Raw genomic sequence first — 22,363 nt, 5'->3', positions numbered from 1 at the left:
GCTAAGTATTCATTATTTATTGATAGATACAAAAAATGACAATTTTATTTGGAGTACATGAAGCTTCGTTAGATAATACTGTGCTATTGCAACTCTCCAATTAACTATTTAATTTAATACTGTCTGATATGAAAAATGCATAATTATGTTGTAATTGACGTGAAAACTTATACATTAGTGACTCGCATAATTATGTTGTAATTGACGTGAAAATTTATACATTAGTGACTCGCATAATTATGTTGTAATTGACGTGAAAATTTATACATTAGTGACTCGCATAATTATGTTGTAATTGACGTGAAAATTTATACATTAGTGACTCGCATAATTATGTTGTAATTGACGTGAAAATTTATACATTAGTGACTCGCATAATTATGTGAAAAATTGACGTGAAAATTTATACATTAGTGACTCGCATAACTAAAGTATTTGTTTGATAATTGTAATTTAAGTATTTGACTAAAGTTTAGATGTTGAGAAGAATATTTTTTATAAATGGCACTTTGAAATCAGTATCAATTTTATTCTTATCAAGTTTTTCTGAACGATTAACAATAAAAATAAATAAACACGATTGGTTCTTGGTTTTCACTTTAACTTGCAGCCATTTGGTGAAATATCGTGATTCTGTTAATTCCAGTATGGATTGTTAACTGAGTTTTTGCAGTTTTTTTTTGCAGTTTTTTTTTGCAGTTTTTTTTTCCTCTTAATATATTTTTATTGAATGTTCAACAATTTGCGTTTATTAGTTTTGAATAATTTGATCGTAGAACAAACTATTTCAATAAACCCAGGAGAGGATACAGCATTAGCAACTGCTGCATTCGCTAATGTCAAGAAAAATTTATAGAGATACTTAAGAAAGTTTGTACGAGTGTTAGTTAAGCGATCGTAATTTACTTCTTCCGCTTTTTACGATCGAAAGCGATCATAAAAAAAGGTAGAAGAAATTGTCGTTACGTAAGTTTCCTTGTATTAATGGCTTTTAGCTAGAAGTTTTGAAAATATGTTTTGAGCGGTTTTCTTACGACGGTATTTGAGGAATTTTTGTAAAGAATGAGCGAGAGAAGTTTAACGCGAAGTTTTTATAGAACAGAGGTTTAATTTTTTGGTATAAAATATAGGTTTAAATTACAGGTATAAATTATTTCTACCTATAAGGAAAAATAAACTAGTGCTTTTTTTTTTTTTACATCTAATTTGGTGCCTCTTTTTAAAATTAATATATAAATACACTTTTTTTTTTTTTTTTTTTTTTGTAAGAAACCAAGCAAATGGGTTTGTACTAGAAAGTTTCTTACTTTAAGGGTACTTTTTTACAACTGTAGAATTATAAGTTTCTTAAGAGTTTCTTCAGTTTCGGATTATCAAAAGAGAAAAAAAGTAAAATGCAATTTGAAAACATGTTAACAAGTAAGATAAAATGTTTCGCATTTTTTCAAATAAATTTATTTGAATTCCATCAACATAAATTCATTCAATCCTCATATTATTGTCCCTGAACAAAAAAAAAAAACGAGGAAAGATTCCTCGAGCTCATAGTAAAACGTGTATCGTTGATCAACTTTGAAATAACGTTGATCGACGTCGATCAACGTTATTTTAAAGTTGTTTCAACGTTGTATGCTTGCTGGGAACATAAAATGGTTCAATTTTCTTATTTGATTATTTTCAGCGTATATCGAGTTAAGACAGCATGATTTCATGCTGTCTTAACTCGATATACGCTGGAAACTGGTAACATAATTTAAGTGTTTCGTCAATCTTTTTATTGATGCTGGATTTATAACTGTAGATAACTCTAAAGCAATAAATGCAACACCATTAGAATGATGTTACCGTGATAGAATTATAGCAGTTGTAAGTAAGAAACAACATTAATAGTACTGTGTTTCAGCTGCATCATTTTTGTGATGATTGAAAAAATAAGAAATTTAGACTTTTTCAGCTTATTTTTAATAACCCACCAGGGATTTTCAGGCCTTAGGGACCTCTCAGTGTAGAAGACTTCTATAAAAAACGTCACAGACCGGACTTTCTTAACTTATGAACTTTTAAATAGATTTTAAACTCTAATATAAACCTACATCAAAATACAGTTTTTTACACTTTTGAATTCTTCCTAATATTAATAATCAAAAAATACTTCACATGTTGAAATGCACAGGGAAAAAAAAGTAGGGTCAAAGTGCCATGTAAAAATTTGATACAGAGGAATCTATATTGAACCATCGAATCAAGTTCACGTTACAAAAATATTCCAAAGCCAAAAAACCAATGACCATAAGTCAATTAAGGTCTTAATAACACAAACACACATACTCAAACACACACACTCTCACACGCGCGCATTTACATCCACACACGTATTTTAAGAAGATTTTTTAAAACAATTTCTTTAAAAAAAGAGTTTTTTTATGTTTTTTTTTATAAGTTTAATAAATATAAACTACCACTCTTATTAGAATTTAAATTAGGTCTTAAAATCTTTGTTATCTCAGACATTCGTTGTCTCTTCGTCATCTTTTAATCATAAACTAAGTTTTCTTTTTAGACGCTTAAAAGATTTCGTGACCCACAAATTTTTTTTTCTTCTTGCGATTTCTCAAGATGTGTTGAAAAATAGAGTTTTTGTGATGAACGAATTCCATATAAAGAAGTAAAGTTTGTGACATCCCCAAAAATATCATTTTTAAAGCGAGGCTTTTTTCCAAATTTTCGCATTAAATCTTGAAGTGCATTTCGAAAATGCGAACCTGCTAAAAAGTATAAAAAAGGATTTGCGCAGCTATTTAAAGTTGGCAATACGTAGTTAAACAAAGATGTCACAACGTCGTAAATTGTGGGATGTTTGCAATGAAAGTTCTGCAGTACATCGAATTTCCAATATTGGATCAGCGTTATAACAGAATGAGGAACCCAGCAAAATGCAAACACCGCAAATACAAGTGCTACCATCTTTGTTGCCTTCATTTCAATATGCCTCTTTTTGAGGGAGCTCGCGCTCATTTTTGCGATAAATTTTTCTTGGCTAATTGCAATTCTCAAAATAATCATGTACAACCAAAATGCAATAAAAATTGGTATTATCATTATTACAGAGAGCATCACTGTTATGTAATATTTGTTCGGGTTGTAACAAAATCTCCCATTGTTTACTAATATAATACTAATTAAAGATTTTGATGGAGTCTCCCATGATAACATTCCTAAAGACGCCCATAGCATGCACCATAGCCAAATAATGCATACAATTGATTTTCCTTTGGCTTCTGTAAAGTAAATAGAATAAAAATAAGGGCGCGTTATAGCAATGCATCTGTCAATAGCTATTACGACAAGATGGGTGATTGAAGCAATTGGAAACAAAAAATCAGTGAGGACGAAAATGTAACACATTTCCGTTCCTAAACAAAAGTTTTCATTATGTCTATACATGTCTACTTTTAAAGAAGTAACGAAAAGGGATACGCCGATATCCGCGGACGCTAGTGAAACTATGAAGAAGTATGCGCATTTATTTCTCAAGTCTCTCGTCCAAAGAATGACCGCAATACAAACTGCATTTCCAAGTATCCCGACGATAAAAACAAAGGCGCTAAACGTAGCAAGTAAAATATTTCGGGTAGAGGGATTTCTAGTACATGGAGCAAAGATATCTGAACGAGATGAGTTTTGTTGATTGTTTGTCTTGTTTGCCTTTGAAAATTCTGCGTTTGTTGAATTGTAAACAAATTCTTCCAATGCAGCTACAATCATTAAGTTGAAAGCGAGTATCACAAGCTCTCTCATTTTGTGCTGAACCTTAAAAACAAAAAAAGCAAATCCTCAAAATTACATCGTAGATAAAACAAAAAAAAAGGAGATTCCTTTGAGCTCACTTCAACAAAGTTTAAAAAAGAAAATACAACAAATTTTTATAAAAACTTCGGTACCGGCAATACTGCCTTCTTGATTAACAAGACTTTTGATTGACTTTAAAAAAATACAAGTTTAGCAGGTATTCTACCTTAAACTTAAAAGTCAATTAAGTATCAAAATGACATCAAATTAACACAATTTACTACGTTCTTATAACTATTGATTTGGCTGCTGATGTTACAATTTTGGCTTTCAATTTAAAACAGAATTAATTCGAGTATTTCTGCTGATAGATCTTTATATATCTTTAGCTTTTTCAAGTGGCTATTTCCTACGTATAAATGCAAACAGATGCACAATGTCTCAAGAGATTATGGCAAACGTGGCGCGGGAGATATTTGCTGACATCGAGTAGAATCAATTTAAACATTTTTAAGAAATAGCAGAAAATAACAAAGTTGAATCAGATAAAATAGCGTCGAGAAAAAATACGAACTAAAATGGAGTTTATCTTTGATTTATAGGAATCATGAGTAAGTAATTTAAAAATCTATTCAGAAAACGAAGTCACTTTTTACTGGTGTTTTCATCTGAAATGAAATAACATTGATAATTGTCAAAAATATCTTCAAGTTAACTTGACAGATGACAATGCTGGTCAGGGTCTAAATACTTTCTTCTCTGACCGTAGGTAGTTTCGGTATTATCGGAAAAAATAAAAACAAATCGTTTTTTAGACGTGGCTTTTTTCCGAACTTGCGTATCAAATCTTGAAGTGCGTTTCGAAAGTGTGAACCTGCCAAAAAATATAAAAAAGGGTTTGCGCAGCTATTTAGTGTTGGCAGCACGTAGTTAAATAAGGATGTCACAACATTGTATATTGTGGGATGAACACTACTAAAATGGTACAGAGTTTCAATCTTCCAGTATTGCATCAACGTTATCACAGAATGAGGAACCCAGCAAAAGACGAACACAGCAAACACAACTGCTACCATCTTTGTTGCCTTCATTTCAATATGCCTCTTTTTGAGGGAGCTTAAGTTCATTTTTGCGATAAATTTTTCTTGACTAATTGCAATTCGTAAAATCATCATATATAGCAAAAACGCAATGAATGTCGGTATAATTAGTATGACTGAGAACATAACTGTAATGTAATATTTGTTTGGACTATAGCAAAATCTTCCCCTGCCATTTATTACTAATATACCAATCGATGTTTTTGATGGTGTCTCCCAAGAAAACATGCCTAAACATGCCCATAACACGCACCATAACCAAATAATGCATACAATTGATTTTCCTTTAGTTTCCGTAAAGTAAAGAGAATAAAAATAAGGGCGGGTTATAGCGATGCATCTGTCAACCGCTATCACGACAAGGTGCGTGATCGACGCAATTGGAAACAAAAAATCGGTTAGGACAAAAATATAACACATTTCTGTTCCTAAACAAAAGCTTTCGTTATGTCTGTACATGTCTACTTTTAACGAAGTAACGAAAAGAGAAACTCCAATGTCCGCGGACGCTAGTGAAACTATGAAGTAATATGCGCATTTATTTCTCAAGTCTCTCGTCCATAGGATTACTGCTATACAAGTTGTATTTCCAAGTATGCCGACAATAAAAACAAAGGCGCTAAACGTAGCAAGTAAAATATTTCGAATCGAGGTATTGTTGTTGCACGGACTTGTGATGTTTGTCGAGTTTTGAGATAAACACTTTACCAACGAAATATTTATCAAATTTAGTATAAAGGCCAGTAATGGTTTCATATTGCTTTGAGTTGTTTAAAATAACATAATTAATTTAAGTATTATATATTTAATTTAGGCACACAAAAAAAACAAAAAAAAAAAAACGAAAACAAAAGTTGTAATATTTAGGTGTTAAGTTTAATGTCTTTTTTCTTATTTGTTTAGGTACTTAAAAGTTGTTTAATTTTTTTTATTGCCATTTAATTTTAGTTTCAAAGATGAAAATGAAAAAAAAAAAAACGGTGAGATAAATGATAATAAAAACAATAAGATAAATGATAGTAAAATGATAAGATAAGTAATAACGATAAAAATGATAAAAAGAATAATAGTAAAATGATAAGATAAATAATAAAAATGATAAAGTAAACAATAATAATATGATAAGATAAATAATGATAAAAACGATGAAATAAATAGTAAAAAAATGATAAGCAAAAATAAAAACAAATAATTTTAAATGATAAAAAAAATTAACATTTCTATTAGCAGTAAAACTGTAAGAACGCAAAATAAATAACAATAATAATAATAAACAAAATTATAACACACAAACAAAAAAGCTCATTCAAAATTTTTGCTCCGGTGTAAAACGTCAATTGAAAAAATTAAAAACATTTTTCATGTTTGAAATTGTTTATTTTTTTGTACTTAAGTGCTCCTTATGGTTCGCGAAAATTTATAAATCTATTTTTTACAGAGCGAATATATAGACAAAACTCCTTTTCGAGGATAAACCTTCCCACCGTGTTGAAATAAAAAATGTCTCCATAAACGTTTATTAAATTATTCTCAATCGATAGCCCAAAAATTTTATAAATGAGTTTATAAGTTATCAACTGTTTGTTTTTTTTTTAAAAAAAAATTTCTGCTTTAAAGATTGCGAACTTATTAAAACTCGTCTCTTGTGCTATCAATGACTGAAAGGTTTTCACAGTCTTTAAACTTGAACGCAAAGAAATCTATTTTGACAAGAAAGATTATTGTATATATTCGCCTTCGCAATCGAAGAATTTCCTTCGCATAAAAATTTAAATGAGAGGTGTTCCCAACTTATTTCACGTGCATTAAGGAATTAAAAAAAAAAAGGCTGAAAAGAGTGATCTGTGCATCTCACAATGGAAAATCTAGAGAAGAAAGTGAAGTGGATTGAGGAGGTTGTTATTGTGTTAAGTGCGAACGTAAAATGTAAAACAAAACAAATAACATCATGTCGACAAATAGATAAGGCACGGTTGGTTTTAAATCATCTTCCCGGTTTTCTAACCCTATTTCATTATCTTTAAAAAATCGCATTTGTATTAAATATCTAAATTAGATTCTAGAAGACAACGATGCCCATGATATTGAAAAAGTAGCTGAGTTTCCACCAAAAATAAACTCCTCCGTCAAATTAGACAGAGAGATTACAGAATGTTAGAAACCATTTTGTTACGTTTCACGAGGAAACGTAATTTTGAAAATTAAAACACTTACTGGTTTCTGAAAATCGACATCGAAAAATCTTGTTGGCTTTTATTATAATGCGTCAAAAATCGTTTATCTCATGGTCCTTCTGATCATGAAACAATTGGTTTTTCATTTCGTTATATGGATAGAATACAATAATAATAAAAATTAAACCAACATAAAAAAAAAACCTTCCGCACGTCTAAAAAGATGATATGAATAATTTAAGCTAAACAAAACGTTGATGTTATGATTTGCAATTATCGAGGAGAAAGAGCTATTCAATCTAGAAGAAGCTTCTCTCCCGAACTTAAAAACAAATTTAAACAACATTGGAGTTGCTTTGTAAACCGTCTCACCGCCAACTACATGTTGCAATGGCTTTCTATCGTCGTTTTTCAAATTTTGCAGATCGATCAACGTTTTAAAAACGCCGACCAAACAATCGACAATTAACATTTAGCGCCGAAAGAATTTGTTCGACGTGCTAAATGTGGGTGATAATGAAGAACTTCTTTAAAACTGCTTCAGGTTATTTGGATTAAAACGAAAAAAATACATTATTAGTTCCATAAGTTTTTTAAAAGCTTCACGAAGCTGCAACGAACAAAGAAATATTACTTACAGTTAATCTTGGTGCGTTAGAACCGATCCTCTTTAATTCTGCTCTTTTGAGTTTCTATCATTTATTGAAGATGATCGCCTTCTTTCATGTCATCTTGTCATCGTGTAGCACAACCCAGCTGTCTTCATTTTTTTAAAAAACGTGTTCTAGAAATGACACTTGTATGGAAAATAAATTTTTATTTTCCGTTTTCCGGAAAAGTTAAAAAGATATTTTAGATATAACTTAATCTTTGTTTTTTTAATTCTTAAATCTTTCTGTCTATTGTATACTCTTGTAATTAATGCTAAAAACGAAGTTTAAAACCTTCAATTCAAATTACAACCAAAAGTTGTTCGCTTTGTAAAACGTAGTAAAATGTTTGTAAGATTTCGCTCATGAATAAATAAACCTTGGTCTACACAACACAATCTGATAGTCTACAGATTTCTAATTTTAGATCCAGAATTGTTATCAGTCATCAAAACTTGATGCAAATTTCCAACTTCATAGATTTTGCGAGGTTTTGCGCTACCTTTTCTGTAACTAATAATGAATTGAATTTTGTATATTGACATGCCAGCGAAAATAATATAAGCATTATAAATTTTGGTGAATAAATATTAGAGTCAAACGACGCCGCACTATTTCGAATTGAATATTGAAGAATTTTTTTTGGATGTTTTTTTATCAGAGAAGTTAAACAACTAACGTTAATAAAAATCGTTCGCGTTTTCAATAAACCGCATTTTTGTTGAAATTTTTCGCGAAATTCGGCAAAATAATTCGAAAATTCGAAATTAAAGAAAAAAAATTGGCCCATAAAAAAATACAAAATGAAAATTATTTTAATTAAAACTATAATTTAAACAAAGTGTAAACAAATGAACAAAAAAAATTGGCGTCAAGTGTTGCGATCTTTGTTAAAATTATCTTAATTAAAAAAAAAAAATTTTTTCAAAATTTTAGATTATTATTTTTATGCTTTATTTTGTTTTGATATTTTCATCGGTTTCTGGACAAGAGTGTTAAACAAAAAAAAAGGATTCGTAAAAATTATTACGGTGAAGATATCTCTCGGTAAAGATACCTTGATAGATATCTACCAAGAGCGGTGGAATCTATCGAGAATGATGGGCATATACCAAAAATGCTCGACAAATACAAAGATTGTTGGACTATATGAATTGAAAAAAAATGACAAAGATTGCAAAAACTAAGACGAAAAACAGTAAGAAATTTCCATCGGAAAGATTAGATAAATTTTTATCCATTTAAAGGTTTAATATCGAAAGTTTGAGTCACAAAAACTTTCACTCCCTCTCTCTCACTCTCTCTCTCTCTCATACACGCACTCATATAATCTGTGGGAAATTTGAAATTTTTTTACACTTGTTTTTAAACCTCAACGGTAAAAAATAAATGCTTTCGGTAAAAAATAAATGCTTTCGGTAAAAAATAAATGCTTTCGGTAAAAAATAAATACTTTAAATACTTTCGTGATCCATGGTAAAAACCATTCTCTATCACTTGAACTTGTATTGAATAATGATCATTTTATTACTTTACAGCATGCTTTAGAACAAATTGTTTGAATAAATAAAATTACCTTATCTAAGGATTTATTATTTGTATTAAACATAAAAAAATATGTAGCAATGTAAATTCATTCACGGTTGAAAACTTTATTTGATGATTTTAATTCGTAATAAGAATAACAAACGTTGAAATGTTTTTTAAAAGTAAGCTATTTTTGTTTCCACGTTTTTCATTAAATTAAAATATACATCTTCGAAAAAACTATTTTATTTGTAATTGTAATTATTATGACAATATTTTAAAGAACTAGGTAAATTTCTTGAAAAAAGGATTTTGTAAAATAAATCTTTTTGATGAAAATTCTGGAAATCTTATAAGGTTTATCGTTTATAGCTTACGTCACATCCTTTATTTAATTGTTAAAGTAAAAATAAAAATCTTTTTTAGGTGTAAATTGTGTGAACATAGTAAATGTTTCATGAATTAAATAAGAAAAATGTCACTAAATAATGATTTCTTTTTAAGATTTCTTTTGAGATAGTGTGTCCATCATTACAAAAAAAAAACAAAAAAAACAAACAAACGTTCTGTAAGGTTCATTTTTTGCAACAAATTTAATTGTGAACAATCTTGTGATAAAAAATGACTGAAAAAGGTTTGAAATGCGAAATAAAACTCAAATCACCGATAAACAATTATTTGAAATGAACTTAGCGTGTTGTTGCTCAATAAAATACTTGTGGGGTTAGGCAATATAAATCCTTTTTGGATTAAAAATTTTAAAACTTAGATTTTGATTAAATTATATTGCTATTTCAAAAGTAAAGTAGGAAGAGTTTGGTAAAGTCCCTAAAAAAAGATAATGTTTTTGATACTTATATTCATACCGCTTCTTCATTTCCCTCGGACTTAATTGTTTCCTGTACGGAACAATACTTCTTTCTCAGATAATGTCCCCTGAGATGAAGTTTTTTTTCTTTTTTTTGTAATTTCTTTTATTTTTCATTTTTATTATTTATATATGTATATTTTCACTAATAAACAACAGGTTTTTTGAACTTTGTAACGTTCAGAACATCATAAATTCAAAGTTCGTTTCTAAGACGACTAGCGTATGTCTCCTTTAGAAGTTTTTACTGTTGCTAAAATTACGTCATTATCTTGCTTAACTAAAATTAATTTCACTGCTGGAAGGTAAACTTTTACTAAAGGGGTGCTAAAGTTTTTTAATGCGCCCCACTTTTTTTTACAAATGTGGAACGCAAGCGATAGAAATTTATTCTAAGTAATTAAAGGTGAGTTCTCTACTTAAAAGTCCAAAAATTATACCGGAAATTATACCGGAATAACTCAAAGAAGATTGTTCGGCTATAATTTATAAACAGCTTTTAATAATAAACGTTGTGTATCTGCTAAATAACTTGTCTCGCTTTTTCTTGTGTGCAAAAATCGAAGGAACTTGTTTCACCAGTAATGGATCCATTTAATCGCTTCCTTTATGAAAAAATTGTAATCTTTATTTTAAAATAAAACGTTTAAAAAAGACTTAGTAATTAAGTTGAAAGTTTTTTTTATACGAGATCTCAAAATTTTGATTTCTTCTATTTTTAAGCAACTAAGTGATTTTTATAAGTTTATGGTTAAATAAAAATTAAATTTTGAATTTTTTGGTATAAAATAAAGCCTTAAAACTTTACATTTATTTTATGAGTAATTTAAAGTAAGTTTAAGTTTTGATTGCAATATAAAGAAATATATACTTGTATAAATATAAATTCTTTTATATATTTATGTAAAGAAATATATTTATATCGGCTTAATATAAATATAAATATTATATATTTATGTAAAGAAATATATAAAAGAGTTTATATTTATATAAGTATAAAAATATAATATTATATAGGTTTAATATAAATATAACATATATTTTGAAAGTATTGTTTACAGTCAAAATGCTGATCACATGTTGCAACTACAATGGAAAACAACGAATAAAGTTGGTGTTGGAGTAATAACTACGCGCCACAAAATATAGATTGTTGCAAGATACAAACCACCTTGAAATTCACAGACTACCAACTTGAAGGATTTCATTGGATAGCTGGCTAAAAGTTTTTATCGAGTTTTATTTAATTTTCCATACTCTCCCCCCCCCCCCCCCCCCCTCTTTTTTTTTTCATTTTTTTACCTCTTTAGTGGTATTCTACAATTAAAAGTAATTTTTTTTTTTATCTTGAGTTTATTTAAAAAATTAAATTTTTATTTGAAGGTGGATTTCCTAAAAAGAATGAGTTGGAATCGCCTAACAACCCTTCACCTTTATCTGACGTCATAAGAGCAAGAGTATCAGCTTTATGCAGAGACAAGAGCAAGAGTATCAGCTTTGTGCAATTATAATTTTCTCAATGTTATAGTCCAATTATTATAAGCAACTTCGTAACTTAAAGGATTGTTGATATACTGAAGAGCGTTTCTGCATCGATACTTCTCAGAGAAATGGAGAAATTAAATGCTTCGTAAAGAAAAGATTTTTTTAAAGTTGTACTAACTGGGATTGCAGCGATGTGGATGTTAGCTGCGTTTATCATTAGGTAGAGGGGTATTGCAAAATGGCCCCGGATTAAGCTAAAAGACTGTGTAGAAAAACATGCAAACTTTGTGGGGTTTCAGACACTAAAGAAGGTATTTTTGAAATAAACTTTTACATTAACTTCTCTGCTACATTTTATACACGTTGTGTTTAACATAGTTACTTAAAGGCTGGTAACTAGAAACTAATCAAAAGGTGACTTTTTCATTTGATTATTTAGAATTTCAAAGGGAATAAGAAGCCATTTTTTAAAAGATGAACACGAAGAAAACTTGCTTAATCAAATAAATGAATACAATTTTTTAGTTGCTATAAATAGTAAGTTTTAATTTTTTACTGAATTCGTAACTATTTATTTTGAATAACTTGTTTATGTAAAAAGTATAGTAGAATCTCTCATAATTGTCGCGTAATTGTTAAATATATAAATGAAATTTTCTATATTTAATATTTCGTCGTGCGACATTTTAAATGATATCTGCGTAATTCCTTAAATAAATTCAAATTTAGTGGATCGATCTAAAAAATGCTTAAGTATTAAAAGGGAAAATATGTTTACAACCTAGAATTCCTAAAGCAGATTCAATAAAAAGCGACGAAATGGATTAAAAAGAAAGAAAACTTTTTTGGTCGCGAATGTTGAGAAAATATTTTAAATATTTATAAAGACTTTAAGGTAACGTATTGTATCTGAGCTTTCACATTTTTTCTATATTTGTAAATCTTTAGCTTGACTCCGTATTTGAATCAAAAGAAACTGGCAAAAGAATTTTGTGATTCAAATTGCATTTTAAAATAAAAAACAGGACCGTAAACGAAGATGATATTATCACAAACGAAGTTGATATTATCATAAATCATCGAGGATGCCTTTAAAATTGATATACTGTCAACCTTGAAAGTTTTATATTCTTTGGATTCTAAAATTAGCTACGAGCTGGATTCAAAACTCGATTAACCTGATTCTCAAAACTTGTTCATCCAACTAAGATGTTACCTTAAATTCTAAACATGTTATTCCAACTAAGATGTTACCTTAAATTCTTAACATATCAGCATTTTTTATTTTAATTCACGAATAAAAATTGTTTCACTATTTTACAAAATTTTTTTAGACATTAAACAATTATTAAATATTTTAGACATTAAACAATTATTAAATATTTTAGACATTAAACAATTATTGAACAACGATCAAACAGTTTTTTTTCTAAAACAATTTTTATAACACTTTTTAAATAAAATTTTTTTATTAAAAACATGTTAAACAAAAATAACGAATGAAAACTGCAAATCAATTTTTTAAAAATATAAATTACTAGTCTAAAAAAAAGAGAGAGACATTTCAACACAATACAAATGCACAACGAGTCTCAGCGATATCTATAAAACTATAATGAATTAACTAAGTTTAGTCGCGCAGACCGCCAAATGAAATGTTCTTTTAAAAAAAATTCGACATTTTACTTATAAACAAATTTATAAACTTTAAACAAGAGATAAGATGTCTCACAGACCGAATCATCCTCCAAAAGATTATAAAGTTTAAACAAGAGATAAGATGTCTCATAGACCGAATCATCCTCCAAAAGATTATGGCAAAATGATGTCGTGAAAAAGTTCTAACGTCACAGAACGAAATATCTTCAATTGCAGAGGTTGTAGAACTGAAAACTAAATAGCATGTCTATTTCACACCCTCTCAAGGCAACGTTTTAGAGTTTAAATGCAAAACAGTGAACATTTGAAATTGTAGTTCTCTATTTTTCTGTTGCTCTTTAAATTTGTTTTTTTTTTGTGACAATTAAGATTATAAGTAACTAAAAATGCTAAAAGTAAAGAAAAAAATTTTTTTACACAAGATGTTTTGAGATATTTGACCCAGAAATTGGGTTATATAAATTTTCGTTTAACACAAGTACAAGTACATAAAAGGTATACTTGAGGAGTATTTACGTACAAGCATCAAATCAAAGAAAGTAGATTGAAGAGCAAAAAAATTGCAAAAGTCAGCAAAAAACTCTTACTACTTAGAAGCAGCCTTTTTTTATAAATATGAATTAAGTTGAAAAGAAGAAGCTGAAAAGGCTCTAAAGATTCTTTAAAGCATCTTTAAAGTGATTTAACATAACAATACCAAGCTGTCTGGAGAAGGCCTTTGCTAATACATAAGGGAAAAACTACCAGAAAATGTAGAACTTAGGGATAAATACTAAACTGGTTTTTTACGCAACAAATAATATGACAAAAATGTATCGTTCTTAATAAACTTTTTTAAAGTGACCTGTACCAGCTAGGTTGATACCTAGGTTGATAGTCTTGGTCTTAAACTAAAGAAAAAAAACAATTCTTTTAAGTTTTTAAGTTTCGAAAGAAATTTTAAAAGATTTCTACCCAAATAATAAATCTTTATCTAAAACTCAAAGGAATAAAAATTAGATATTGTGACAGGGCAATGATTAATTTTTTTTCTCTTTTTTCTTTCACTGTTTCAAAAGAAGAAAAAAAAGCAAAGCAATTAAGAAATATTCACAAAGGATGCGTGAAGGCAAAATTGCACCTAATTCTAACAAATCCTACAAAAAAAAATTAAATTAAAAAAAAAAACAAAAACAAAAAAAAACAAAGCAAAATTCAGCTTAAAAAAATTTTTTTTTTTTTAAATTAAATTTTAAATGTTTACATCAAGATGAACAATTGTTTTAAATTCCAAGTATTTTTGTTTAATTTTGAATTTCAAAAAAGCTCGACGTCTCGATGTCTCGAGCTGAAAAAGACATTAAAATGTATTTGAAACCTAGTGCAACCTATAAACTCAGTTTCAAAAACGTTCTTTCAAACCGACTTTTAATTATTTATAAACAACTTAAGTAAATTCAATGCACAAAAAGAATTGTATTCCCAAGTTATCAAAAGAAGAGACTTTGCAGTCTCAAATTTGAAACCTTTCGCCTCTAACGAGATCACAACGGCAAAAATTCTACCTTTCATAAAAGTTTTTTGCTGGTTTAAAATGTTCGAGTTCTTTTTTTAAATTCCGATATTGATAAACTGTCACAGCTGTTTCTTTAACTGGTACAATCCTTCTTGAGAGCCAACTTTGACAGTGTTAGTACGTGATGTTAGAACAAAATTCATCTTCAACATTTATTCAGGAAAAAACCAAAAACGACGTTTTTCAAAACCGAGAAAATTAAATTTAAAATATACAAAAAAAAATAAATAAATTTTTATTAGTAAGGATTTCGTAACAGCAAAAAAATACTAAAATTGTAACAGGAATTCAGAAAAAAATTAAAATATTTTTAAGGTTATTAGAATGTTGAGAAATGTTGATCTTGATTAGCAGTTAATAATCCAAAAAGTTGGTTCAACTGTCCACAAAGTCAGTGTTTTCCAGGAAAGGAAAACAATGAATTAAACCATGTAGTTAAAAAACACAAAGGCTAAAATTATTGTTTAAAATCATCATAAGGGTCGTCTTCTTACCATAAGAGTTCTAATAACCTTAAAAATATTTTGATTTTTTTCTGAATTCCTGTTTTAATTTTAGTGTTTTTTTGCTGTTACAAAATGCTTACTAATAAAAATTTATTTTTTTTGTATTTTTTAAATTTAATTTTCTCGGTTTGAATAAGTGAGAAGTTTCGATGAAGTATATACATAGTAAAATAAAAATTTTAGACAAAGAAAGGAATGATACTGTTTTAATTAAAGTCAATCCTTCGAAGGATATTTCTGTAATTTCTGTAAAAAGACAGTTTTTAAAGATTTCTTATTTACAATTAGTTTTATTTTGTTCCATTCAGCATTATATACATAGCCTTTATAGCAAAAATCTCTCAGTACCGAAGGAATAGATTTAGTTATCTTAAGAATTCTCTCTGGCATTTAAAGCATATATTTCATTTTGTCGCCTAAAATAAAAATTACAGGTTGTCCTGTAACATAGTACTCTTATAAAATTTTTTTTTAAACATAAAAGCTATAATTTCAATAAAAGCAAGCAACTATCAAAAATAATTATAAAATTAAGCATACGAAAAAATAAAATGTCTCGCTTAGCTCAACATTTTTTGAAAAAGTGTCAAAAAAACAAAAGCTTCAAAACATGCTTTCTCATAAGAACCTGCTTTTCATTATCTAAGTATCCCTTATGAAGAGATCTATATTTTTTCTTTGCTTTTTGCATATAGGGTAAAAAGTATATTTATTGGGACCTTAAGAAAACATGCAGATTTATATCACTATATTTTATCTGTTACCATGGTTAAAAGCTTCTCAGCAATCCTAAATCAACAAAAAAATGTTGTAATCTTTCAAAGTTTTATCATCAGATTTGGTGTAGGTTTAACATTTATTTTTAAATTAATAAATTTTTAGAAATTAATCAAAAAATACAGTTATTGGTACCTTGTTCCTATAATTGGCACTATATATCATAGATGTTGGCTGCTTTACATTTTTATTATAAACGTAGGGCTCTTGTAACTTTTTATGAAAAGAATAACCACATAATATAATATCAACATGCAACATTTTTAAAACGAACATAACAATAAAAATTTGTAAGAATCTATATTAGTCACTTTCTTCAATTAAAAAATAGTTCAGTTTATTTTTTGAAATTTATCTAATTTTGAAATTTATCTAAGGCTCTGTCGCAATCAACGGCCGGGCTAGTTCTAGACTTATATATGTTTTAGGTTGAGTGTTTTTTGGTTTTTAAAGGTTTAAAAATATCTCCCTCAATACTTAGTTTTGTAAAGTTATTTTTAGGCCCATTTTTTGCTTGTTTATTTTCAAATTTCTTCTTTTTTTTTATTTATCCTTTTGCTATCCTTTTAACTATTCTTTATGATAAGATTAAATTGGAGGTTGAAATTCAATAGTTAACACTAACAAAATTTTCTGTTTTTTTTGTAGTTGCTTAGCTATCATTTTCTATATCATCTTATTTATTGTTTTCTCTTGTGTTATACTCAGATTTCTTGTAGAACTAACAATTTTAAGAATTGGTTGTTCATTATTTTAGGATAATAATTAGTCAGCTTCATTTTGAGTTTTATTATTTTGTTTTAACTTTTCATACACAACAACAACAACAAAAAACTTTAGAGTGGTTTCATTTGAAATTTCGTTTTTTATATTCTTAAATTTTTCACTAGTCTCAGTGTCAATAAAAATCTGAAAATTGCTTATAATCCAGCATAAAAGGTTTTATTACTAACTATTACAGTCATATCAGTTGTAAGGGTGTTAATTTTATTACTACCTATTGCAGTCATATCATTAGGACTTGGATTTTTTTCCAAACACTTATTTAAAGTCAATATTGTTCGCATTCCAAGGAAAAACTCCACAAATCTTAAAGTATTTTAAGAAACGGCTTTAAACCCTTGTGGAGCCAAAACGAACATAGTTTTTGCACAAAGCAAAAAAAAAAGTTTTCATTTAGTGTATGCAGAGATGATAAGTTATTATCCTCACTAAATTACTATTGGATGTCTTCTTATAAAAAGCTTTAAAACTATAAATACCAGGTACCAGGTAAGTTATTTTTAAAAGGGCTTAACATCTCTTGTTCATTTAAAAATAGCTTGACACTGTTTTGTATGTCATACTAGGTAGTCCTTTTTACCAGTTTCCTTCTTCATCAGTAGTTAGCTCTGTTTAAGGTTCATTTAAAATAAATTTCTGTTCATCTAATTAAATTCTGTTTTTCTGGATTTTTTAAACTTAAGTCGTAGATCAAGCAACTCGATAGCTTTTCGGCAGCTGAATTTCGTAACGTGATACCAACCTGTATAGCTTCTATCAATGTTGTCAATATTGTTAGTTTTTTTCGCTTTTTGTCTTTAAACCTTTTTACATAATTAATTAGATTGTAAATAATCAATTAATTAGGTAATTAATGAAAAATAAATTTAGAGTTTAACGAGTTAATATTTAAAAAATATGTAATTAATGAAAAGTTCAATTATTAGCACTCCGTGCCGATAACTAAAGTTATTGAAATATACAATATTTGTGCCCATCATGATATTTAAATAAAACACATGAATGCATTTTAAATTACACATTTCAAACTGGAAATGTTCTTAGATTCAAAATCAACTAAACATTTCTGTTTACAACCATTTAAGGACTAAACGGGAAGAACCATAGAAGCCTCATTTCATGAATTTTTGTACCTGCGTCTTTTTTCATCATCTACTGGTACTTACATATTACTTCTGACAATATACAATCCAAAAACCATTTCAATAGTCTTTAAGGTGGTAGACTGCTAAAAAACATTGAAAAAAGTAGTTTTTCAAAAGTTGATTAGTTAAAAACTTTAACTATTAAAAAAGGCCTAAAAAAACAGTTTAAACTTAGTAGGGTGTACTACATAAAAAGGCCTAAAAAAACAGTTTAAACTTAGTAGGGTGATTTTGCTTCCCCTAGCAACGCTCATAGCAACGTCAAAATAAGGCAATTTTAACTAAATTTTACAAAATCTAAGCACTCAAACCAATAGCTACTTCTTTGTTTTTTGTTTTTCTATGTTTAAATGATATGGTGTGAAAGAACAACGTTGTTGAATTGGTTTATTACTATATATTAACTCGATAAAAGTGCATACTATCAACATGGGTTCTGCAGAAAGAAGAAATAAGTCTAAAAGCAAAAAACGTAAATGTTATAGATTACTTGCGAATAAAATTCACTTGACTTCTGAATATACTACTTCAAGTTCAAATAATACATCAAATAATACATCTCTAACAAATACTTCTTCAAGCAAATCAGCATCTGCTGAAAAGTTAAATTTACCTACTTCTGATACTCCAAGTATTAGTCAAGATAGTAATCCTGAATGTTACATTATATTTAATTCTGATGTCTTGAGTTCAATTTTAAATCTTGTTGGTTCTTGTCCAAAATGCCAATCTTTAATAAAATTGAATAATGATTTATCAAGAAAGAAAGGATTTTCACATCAACTTGTTTTGTCTTGCACTGCAAAAAAATGTCAATGGCAAAATGAGTTTTTTACCTCAAAAAAAATTGAAAAAAACAGTGATAATGAAACACAAGGCATGAAATCGTTTGACATTAATATCAGAATGTGTGTAGCTTTCAGAGAAATTGGAAAAGGTTATGCTGCAATGGGAAGTTTTTGTAACATAATAAACAGTCCACCACCAATGCAAAAAAAAACATACAATAACATTGTCTATAAATTGCATTCGTCTTATATCAAAGTTGCCCAAGATTCCATGAAGCGAGCAGCTGCACAAGCACAACGTACAAGTGAGTCTACTATTGGTGACCCTGATATAAAAAATGTTATTGTAAGTGTTGATGGAACGTGGCAGCGACGCAGTTTTTCCTCGCTGAACGGTGTTGTTACAGCTATTAGTAATGGGAAGTGTGTTGACACTCAAACTCTCATAAAGGATTGTAAAAGTTGCCAATATTGGCAGAGAAACAAAGATATACCGGGATACAATGACTGGGTAGAATCACATATTTGCCCAATTAATCACAAAGGTAGTGCAGGTGCAATGGAAGCTATTGGGGCATTGCAAATATTTAAACGATCAACTGTTTTTAACAAACTGCGTTATACAAAATACTGTGGTGATGGTGACAGTAAGTCTTACCAAAATATAGAAAGTAATAATGTTTACCCAGGGTATAAAATTGAAAAAAGTGAATGTGTCAGTCATGTTCAAAAAAGAGTTGGGTCTCGTTTACGCTCTCTTAAAGTATTGTACAAGGGAAAAGTTTTAAAAGATGGTAAAAGACTTACTGGAAAAGGAAGGATGACAGATAAAGTCATTAATACATTGCAAAACTATTATGGAATGAGTATACGACAAAACAAAGGGAATTTGTATGGCATGAAAAAATCCATAGCAGGACTAATTCATCACTGTTCTGAAAGCAGCAGCGATGAAGAATGCCATAAGTATTGTCCTCGTACTAGCGATTCGTGGTGTAAATATCAAAGGGACAAGATTAATCAAACTTTGACTTATAAAAACAGTATAAACATTCCAGAAGCTGTTTGTGAAATTATAAAACCTATTTTTTCACACAAAGATCTTAGTGCAAACAAGTTATTAAAAAGATGTCTTGATGGAGAAACACAGAATGCAAATGAATCGCTCAATAATGTAATTTGGACAAAATGCCCAAAAAATGTGTACGTGGGTAGGTCAACACTTGAAATTAGTGTTGCATCTGCTGTCATACAGTTTAATGATGGTAAAACTGGTATGATAGATGTTCTTCACAGTTTAGGAATTTTACCAGGACATTTTACTAAAAACGGTTTTCAAAATAGTGATGTGCTACGTGAAAAGCTTATGGACATAAAATCATCTGAAAAGTTTAAAAAACAAAGAAAAAAGCTTAGAGCAACAAGGAAGGGGTTTGATGATAAGCACAATGATGAAGAAGGAACATTATATGAAAAGGGGGGTTTTTAACCTGTTTTCAAGTGTTAATATATTTGTATTTTCAAAATATAAAGTTTTATTTGCATTTTTCTTTGTTGTAAAGTTTTTCATATTCTGGATAAGATTGCGGGAGCTGTATTTGTTCAATTGAAATTTTGAAATTTTGTACAGATGTTCATTTTTATGAGCTTTATGTCCTGAGATAAAGAAATTTTGGATAAAAATTAAAATTAAATTTTTTGGACTGTTTTGGGGTCAGGAATTTGGCCTAAATTTAGACGCATAGAAAAAGCTTATGGTGCATCGAAATTGAAAAAGATTCAAATTTTTTGTTTATCTCAGGACATTTATCTACTTAAAAGGTACACAACTGTAAAATTTTGAGACTTGATATATTTTACTTTTTGAGATATCTTTTCCAAGAACTTTGCACTTTTTAGGCCTAAAAACACTTAAATTTGCCCAAAAATTAGAAAGAGGAAAAAAAAAAAAAATTTTTTTTTAATCCTATTTATCGTGTTTAAAATGAGAAAATCAATTGGAATAATGTCAGATTTTAAAGTTTTTTTTTTAGCAGTCTACCACCTTAATGTTAAACATTTTTAAACAGCTCGACATCAGGTGCCTAATGGCACGTGATGTTTAATGGCACGTGCTGTTTAAAAATGTTTAACATTAAAGACTACTGAAGTCTTCTTAAATTACAGTAGAGTTTATTTAATACACTACAGACTGACTGTAAACACACTTTTAAGTAAATCATTGTCAGATAAGTTTTAGGTCTTACTAAATTATGAATAAATACAGGTATATTTATTTTGTTACTGTGAGTTGGTCTAGTTAGCACTTGCGCTAGGAATATTAGTCCCTTGAAATGATGAACTGCTCCTATTGCTTTTTTTTGGTTGTATAAATGTTTTAAGTATTAAAGTAATTGGAAAAAACCAGCTCAATTGTCTTGGGCATTTTAGCTGCTTTTTTCTTGCTATCAAACGCAGCTTTTTCATCTGCTGTATAAATTTAATTGTCATTAAGTTTATAGAATGGTGCGTTTGTAAAAAGAGAACATATTCATGCGTTGAGTAAACATATAGTCAAAATATTGCAGAAGAACCATGGCCAAATTCACAAAAATCAATCACTGCTCTTGTATTTGCCTCATAAATTTTACAAGTTTGTTTTGTTTAACACACATTCTTTTGATTTATAAATTTGATTTTAAATCAACTTTATGCACCTATGATAGATGTCTTTTCTTCTGGAGAAACATTTGGATTTGTTATCTGTAAGTTTATATTTGATCACTGGTGATGGTTGTGGAAGAGAAAAAATATTGAGACCTGAAGACGAAAGAATCAAATTTAAGATCCCTATTTGTGTCTTGTCTTGATGTTTTTCTGGTGTGAAACTCCCGATACTGCTTCAAATGCTTATTCCGAGCCACCTGAGCCTCCTCAGATAGTTATCCAATAGGAATATTCCTACTTGCAATGATTTTGGCACCATAAACTAATATTTTATGAACTGATGCGGGCGTATAATACCAAGCATATTCTTCTACTAGCAGTTTAGCAGTATCAGTACAATATTCATTGAAATTTTTGGTCTTGATTTTGTACTTGACAAGACTTGAAGAATAAAACAACAACATTTTTATTAAATTTTTGTTTAGTCCGGTTATATCAGCAGATAGTTCATATTTTTGGAAAAATCTTCTGGCTTTATTTCCATCATTGGTAGCTATATGAAAATTGCAAAAAGTATTCAAAAAATCTTATCCAAGTGTGCAGCATTGGCAAGATTCAAATACAAATGAAGCATGTTTGAGAAGATGTCTCAGTGATTGAGCTACAAACTTTACCGTCTTTCACAGTGAAAATTAAACGATGAACCAAAAGTTGTCGCCCGTCAACTGTAGTGGGATGCAAGTGATCAATTTGTTCTTGCTGTTCTTGTTCTATGCTGTTCTTCGTTTCGTAAAAGTTTCTTTCACAAACTAGAAATGACGAAGGCCAACAATATCGAGTTGAAGAAGGAAAAGGATTTTTGAAAATGACTTCTGAATCATTCATAATACAAATTGGGACTGTCGAAATAA

General features: G+C 28.8%; 3 protein-coding genes across 5 annotated transcripts in view; 1 reads left to right on the top strand and 2 right to left on the bottom strand.

Annotated features, from left to right (window-relative positions):
* Window positions 1–2,028: 2,028 nt before the first annotated feature.
* On the bottom strand, window positions 2,029–8,053 carry LOC145193533 (cysteinyl leukotriene receptor 2-like). 3 transcript variants are annotated; one of them, XM_090065635.1, is made up of 3 exons: window positions 8,008–8,053; window positions 7,702–7,847; window positions 2,029–3,810 (listed from the first exon to the last, which is right to left on the bottom strand). In XM_090065635.1, exon 3 carries the CDS (start codon window positions 3,796–3,798, stop codon window positions 2,557–2,559), a length of 1,242 nt encoding a protein of 413 aa, XP_089921761.1. In that variant the 5' UTR covers window positions 3,799–3,810; window positions 7,702–7,847; window positions 8,008–8,053; the 3' UTR covers window positions 2,029–2,556. The 3 variants fall into 3 exon arrangements, with proteins under 3 accessions (XP_089921761.1, XP_079927126.2, XP_079927125.2); XM_080071000.2 differs by lacking the exon at window positions 8,008–8,053 and having other exon boundaries at window positions 7,104–8,001; XM_080070999.2 differs by lacking the exon at window positions 8,008–8,053 and having other exon boundaries at window positions 7,702–8,001.
* Window positions 3,826–6,047, bottom strand: LOC145193281 (adenosine receptor A2a-like). Its single transcript, XM_080070730.2, has one exon. It carries the CDS (start codon window positions 5,643–5,645, stop codon window positions 4,533–4,535), a length of 1,113 nt encoding a protein of 370 aa, XP_079926856.2. The 5' UTR covers window positions 5,646–6,047; the 3' UTR covers window positions 3,826–4,532.
* Window positions 8,054–11,123: 3,070 nt separating the features above from the next.
* Window positions 11,124–22,363, top strand: part of LOC145193180 (piezo-type mechanosensitive ion channel component 1-like) — a 73,990-nt gene continuing 62,750 nt past the window's right edge. Inside the window, exons 1-4 of the mRNA XM_090065625.1 lie at window positions 11,124–11,333; window positions 11,492–11,904; window positions 12,033–12,130; window positions 12,379–12,488. The gene's annotated coding sequence lies outside the window, so the exon portion shown is untranslated. The remainder of the gene's footprint in view (window positions 11,334–11,491; window positions 11,905–12,032; window positions 12,131–12,378; window positions 12,489–22,363) is intronic.

Source organism: Hydra viridissima, unplaced genomic scaffold, assembly GCF_058129835.1.
Source record: "Hydra viridissima isolate aposymbiotic clone 2 unplaced genomic scaffold, HvirCarnegie_v1 scaffold_10, whole genome shotgun sequence".
NCBI lineage: Eukaryota > Metazoa > Cnidaria > Hydrozoa > Anthoathecata > Hydridae > Hydra > Hydra viridissima.
The sequence above is the reverse complement of the archived record's forward strand: the minus strand, read 5'-3'. Positions and strand labels throughout refer to the sequence as shown.

Bases quoted from the DNA above. Each gene is read 5' to 3' on its own strand.
- LOC145193281 (XM_080070730.2), bottom strand. From the start codon at position 5,645: ATGAAACCATTACTGGCCTTTATACTAAATTTGATAAATATTTCGTTG.
- LOC145193533 (XM_090065635.1), bottom strand. From the start codon at position 3,798: ATGAGAGAGCTTGTGATACTCGCTTTCAACTTAATGATTGTAGCTGCA.